This window comes from Belonocnema kinseyi, chromosome 5, assembly GCF_010883055.1.
Source record: "Belonocnema kinseyi isolate 2016_QV_RU_SX_M_011 chromosome 5, B_treatae_v1, whole genome shotgun sequence".
NCBI lineage: Eukaryota > Metazoa > Arthropoda > Insecta > Hymenoptera > Cynipidae > Belonocnema > Belonocnema kinseyi.
Genome location: NC_046661.1, coordinates 142,907,955 through 142,914,082, shown reverse-complemented (window position 1 = coordinate 142,914,082; position 6,128 = coordinate 142,907,955). Strand labels below are relative to the sequence as shown.

Genomic DNA, 6,128 nt, shown 5'->3' with positions numbered 1-6,128 from the left:
TGAACAATTCATCTTTTTAGTTGAAACTTTATATTTTTTTAGCAGAAAATTGATCTCTTTTAGTTGAAAATTAATGTATTTTGTTAAAATTTCACTTGTTTTTTAGAAAATTAATATTCTTGCTTGAAAATTTATCTATCTAGTTTAAATATGTCATTATTTTGATGAAAATTTAATTATTTTGTATAAAATTTAACTATTTTTATAAAAAATCGTTTGTTTCTGGGAAAAAATGGCTTTAATCCTTCCAATTTGATAATATAACTGTTACATTTTTGGTAAAATATATTTCTTTAGTTGAAAATTCATGTATTTTGTTAAAATTTCGTTAGTTTTTTAGAAAATGAATATTCTTGTTTGAAAATGTATCTGTCTAGATTCATAATTTAACTATTTCGTGGAAAGTTTAATTATTTAGTTAAAAATTTAACTTTTTTTTTAAATTTTAACTGTTTTGTCAAAAATGCAATGTTTAGTTTAAAAACTTTATTTAAAAAAAAATTACTCGTACTTTAAAAAAAATAGTTGAATTTTGAATAATAATGGAAATTTTTACCAAAATTTCAACAGGCCAAAACTTTGAAAAATAAAAGTAATTTTGAAACAAATACTCAATATTTACAATAAAAATATTAATTTTTTACCAAAAATGGATTTTCAATAAAATAGTTCAATTTTTAACCAAAGTGATAATTTTTCAAATAAAATTATAAATCTTCAACTGGAATTATTACATTTTACACCAAAAAGATGAGTTTCAAAAAAGAAGATTCATTTTAAAATAGGAAAATTAATTTTCTAAAAAAAAACGGAATACTTTTATAGCTAAAAAGATTAATTTTAAACCAAAAAAAGGATATTTTGGTTGAAAAATTTAACTTTTAACTATTTTTTTTCTTGGCGAAAAAAATAATTTTTTAATCTTTCCAATTTTCAAATCTTTTCAAATTTCGTTAGTTTTGTAAAAAATTAATATTCTTGTTTGAAAATTCATTTGTCTAGGTTAAAAATTGAAGAATTTCGTGGAAAAATGATCTATTTGATTTAAATTTCTTTTTTTTTGTTGCAAAAAATGAATTTTTTAATGTTTCTAAATTGATAATCTACGACATTTATAAATTATTAACTAAAAATTTTTTATTAGTTAAAAATTTATATGTTTTAGCAGAAAATGTATCTCTTTTAGTTAAAAATCGATGTATTTTGTTTAAATTAAATTTATTTTGTGGAAAATGAATATTCTTGCTTGAAAAGTTACCTGTCTAGGTTACAAATCTAACTATTTTGTTGAAAATTTAATTATTTTGTAGAAAATTGATCATTTTTGTTGAAATTTTAACAGTTTTGTTGAAATTTTCACTATTTTGTGCAAAATTTAACTATCTTGCTAAAAATTCGTTTTTTTCTGGTTAAAAAAATAATTTCTGAATCTTTCCAAATTAATGATATAATTGTTCCATTTTTGGTTAAAATTTTATTTCTTTTTGTTGAAAATTGATCTTTTAATGGCAAATTAAAGTATTTTGTTAAAATTTCGTTAGTTTTGTAAAAAATTAATATTCTTGCTTGAAAATTCATCTGTCTAGGTTAAAAATTGAAGAATTTCGTGGAAAAATGATCTATTTGATTTAAATTGCTTTTTTTTTGTTGCAAAAAATGAATTTTCTAATGTTTCTAAATTGATAATCTACGACATTTATAAATTATTAACTAAAAATATTTTATTAGTTAAAAATTTATATGTTTTAGCAGAAAATGTATCTCTTTTAGTTAAAAATCGATGTATTTTGTTTAAATTTAATTTATTTTGTGGAAAATGAATATTCTTGCTTGAAAAGTTACCGGTCTAGGTTACAAATCTAACTATTTTGTTGAAAATTTAATTATTTTGTAGAAAATTGGTCATTTTTGTTGAAATTTTAACTCCTTTGTGCAAAATTTAACTATCTTGCTAAAAATTCGTTTTTTTCTGGGTAAAAAAATAATTTCTGAATCTTTCCAAATTGTTGAAAATTGATCTTTTTAAATGGCAAATTAATGTATTTTGTTAAAATTTCGTTAGTTTTGTAAAAAATTAATATTCTTTCTTGAAAATTCATCTGCCTAGGTTAAAAATTTAACTATTTCGTGGAAAATTTAATTATTTCCACTAATTTTCCTTTTTTCGTTTACACTAATTTTACCTACTTTGCCGCTTTCATTTCCCTAAAAACTGAAAAATAATTCAATGAAATTGGTCAGATTCTCTACTTTCAGAATTTCCATTCAATCGATTCTTTTTTCCTAAAAAGATTAAATCAAGTGACCTAATTTTTAAAAAATAATTTAATAATTAAGGACCGTACTTAATGAAAAGTCAATTTGAATTTCAAATTGTTTTACTCCGTTTATAAAAGATTCTAGGTTAAAAATATTACAAGTTTAAGATTCTTGTATTTATTTATTAATGGCCAGGGAAAAATATTTAACTGTTTTTTTTTAAATTAAACAATTTCGTAGAAAATTTAGTTGTTTAAATTTCATATTTTGGCATTGAAAAGTCAAATGAAATATTTTTTTTAAGTTCAAATTCAACTTTCTTTGAAAGTTTGTCTTTTTTATTTAAAAATTCATCTGTTTTAGCAGAAATTTCATCTTTCTTGGATAAAAATGAAACTATTAGGTTGAAAATTCAACAATTTTGTTAAAAAGTCATCCTTTTTCTTTGAAAAATCTAGTATTTTCGTAGAAAATTTTCTTCTGGTTTAAAACTCATATTTTATTGTTGAACAGTCAATCTAAAATCTTTTTTGTAGGAAAATTTAAATATATTTTTTAAAAGGTGATCTGTTCAATTTAAAAATTTGCCTGTTTAAGCAAAAGTTTTAGCTTTCTAGGATAAAAATTGCAACTCTTCGTTTAAATATTCAAGAATTTTGTTAAAAAGTAATCCCTTTTTCTTGAAAATTCAAATTATTTCTGTAACTTAAAATTAAATTATTCTAGTTTTTGTTGAAGATTTATCTTTTTCAATTAAAAATTCATCTATTTGGTTAAAAAATTCTCTTTTTCTGGTAGCAATAACATCTTTTTGTTTGAAAATTAATGTATGTAATAAAAATTATTCTTTTTAGTAGAAAATTAAACTTTTTGGATGAAATTTCATTTATGTAGTAAAAAAACTAGTTTTTTTTTATTGAAAATTATTTTTTTTAACTAAAACTTTAATTCAATTTTTCGTCAAAATTTTATTTTGATCGAAATTTAATCTTTCGATTTGAAAATTCATCGATTTCATTCAACATTTATTTTCTTTTATTAAAAACTTATTTCGCCATCTTAAAATAAATTATTCTATTCGTTAAAAATTAGTTTCAAAATGTTTTTAATAGACGTTTATCTGCTTGGTAAAAATTTAACTATTTGGTTGAAAATTATTTTTTATATTTAAAAAAAATCATCTCTTGTCGTAGAAAAGTAATTTTTTTGTTCAAAATAAAAAATTTACTTCTTTTTAAAACTCATATTTTAATGTTGAAAAATTAAGCTAAAATCTTTTTTGTATGAAAAACCTATTATAATTTTTTTAAATTTGTCTTTTCGATTTAAAAATTTATCTGTTTGAGCAGAAAATTATTTTTTATCGCTGAAAATTAATATTTTTTTATTGAAAACTCAATTTTTTCTTCCACGATTGGAAAATCTTTATCTGTTAAAAAATCGTCTTTTTGGTTGTAGAATTAATTTTTTTAAATGAATTTTCACCTTTTTGTTTGAAGTGACAACTATTTCACTTTTTCTTGAGACATCATCTTTTCAAGTTGATAATTAAATTATTTTTCCAAAATTTATTTAATTTTTTTGCCAATTCAAGTATTTAAAAAGAAAAAATCATCTCTAGAGGTAGAAAAGTACTTTTTTAGTTTAAAATAAAAAATTTAATTTTGAAAATTTGTATTTCTGAGTTGAAAATTTAAGTATCTTCGTACAGAAAATTTACTTCTCTTTTAAAACTCATATTTAAGTGTTGAAAAGTCAATCTAAAATATTTTTCTTATGAAAATTCAAATATATTTTTTGAAAATTTGTCTTTTCGATTTAGAAATTTATCTCTTTTAGTAGAAAATTATTTTTTTATCACTGAAAATTTATATTTTCTGTTTGAAAACTCCATTTCTGTGCAGTGAATTCGTCTTTTGACTTGCAGATTCAACAATTTAGGCAAACTTTTTGTTTTTTTTCAGGACTGAAAAATCTTTATTTGTTGAAAATTTGTTTTTTTGCATGTAAAATTATTTTTTAAAAATAAATTTTCATTTTTGTTTTGTTTAAATAGCAACTATTACACTTTTTTGTTCAGAATTCATGTTTTTAATTTTTAAATTAAATTATTTTTCGAAAATTTATTTTCTTGCAAAATCAAGTATATAAAAAAATCACCTCTTGCCATAAAAAAGTAATTTTTATTTTTAAAATTAAAAATTAAATTTATATTTTCGGGCTAAAAAATTCATCCATCTTCGTATAGAAAATTGACTTCTCTTTTAAATCTCATATTTGAATGTTGAAAAGTTGAACTAAAATATTTTTCATATGAAAATTCAAATATATTTTTTGAAAATTTGTCTTTTCGATTTAGAAATTTATCTGTTTTAGTAGAAAATTATTTTTTATCGCTGAAAATTCATATTTTCTGGTTGAAAACTCCATTTCTGTGCACTGAATTTGTTTTTTGACTTGCAGATTCAATAATTTAGGTAAACTTTTTTTTTATTTAATGACTTAAAAATCTTTATTTGTCGAAAATTCGACTTTTTGGTTGTAAAATTAATTTTTTGAAATGAATTTTCATCTTTTTGATTAAAATAGCAACTATTACACTTTTTGTTGAGAATTAATGTTTTCAAGTTAAAAATTAAATTATTTTTCGACTAAAAAATCTTTATTTCTTGTAAATTCGTTTTTTTTTTGTTTTAATTTTTTGTAATGAAATTTCACCTTTTTGGTTGAAATATCAACTATTTAACTTTTTTGTTGAGAATTTATGTTTTTTTAGGTTGAGAATTTAATTAAAATTTGAAATTATATTTATTTTATTGAAAGTTCAAGTATTTTGTTAAAAAAATCAACTTTTATTATCGAAAAGTAATTTTCTTATTTAAAATAAATAAGTATATTTAAAACAAATTATTTAGTATCTGAAATATTGTTTAATTCCACTTATAAATATTTTAATCGTGTTACCTGGGTCATAATTTTCTCCTGTAAATAACCCCAGGTGAGATAGCTGATTTGCAGGCCAAAAAAGCAATACAAAAGCAATAATAATTCTTGACTAAAACTTTGCTGAGTAGAACTGTAAGAAGGTGGTAGTACATAATGCGTTGAATCCAAAAGTCCTGATTCGCCAGAACCCAAAAAACATGCGTGTACCAATCTAGGCACGCATCTTTTTCCTGCACATATAAATCATTCTTAAACATTGCGGACATTTGTTAAATTTCAGGGATCAGAGCTTTTTTTTGTAGTTCAATTTTAGGGGAAAAAAATCATATTTTTCCCGAAGAAGGGGATTAAAAGGGGATTTTATTTTTTATTAAGCATTTTTAGGGGTTCACAGTCTCGTGAAAGACAGGGAAAATAGGAGACACCAACTTTTTTAAATTACAAATCTGTTTTGATGGAGAATTCAACTACTTGCTTAAAGGTTGAATTATTTGTTAATTTTGTTTGAAATTTTAACTATTTCGTTTGAAAATTCGTCTTTTCAGGGTAAAATTAAATAATTTGACTTAAAAATTGAGCAACTTCATTACTTTTATTTAAATTTTCTTTACTGAAAAGCTTTGATGGTTGAAAAATCAACTATTTTATTGAAAATTCGTCTTTTTGGACGAATTCCACTACATTTATTGTCACAAATATATTTTGGTGGCAAATTTAACTACTTTTGGTTGAAAATCAACTATCTAATTGAAAATTAACATTTTTAGAGTAAAATTAAAATATTTGGCTTGAAAATTGAGCAATTTAATTACTCTTTTTTAAATTTCTTGACTGAAAAAACTTTGTTGGGTCAAAACTCTAATATTTTGTTTAAAATTCGTCTTTTTAAATTAATTCAACTATTTTTTATTAAAAATATATAT

The 6,128-nt window shown here is 21.0% G+C and overlaps 1 protein-coding gene across 1 annotated transcript in view; it reads right to left on the bottom strand.

Moving 5' to 3' along the window:
• Nucleotides 1–6,128, bottom strand: part of LOC117173261 (adenosine 3'-phospho 5'-phosphosulfate transporter 1) — a 43,708-nt gene that overhangs the window by 24,298 nt on the left and 13,282 nt on the right. Inside the window, exon 3 of the mRNA XM_033361730.1 lies at nucleotides 5,224–5,435. Within this exon, the coding sequence (XP_033217621.1) occupies nucleotides 5,224–5,435 (212 nt within the window). The remainder of the gene's footprint in view (nucleotides 1–5,223; nucleotides 5,436–6,128) is intronic.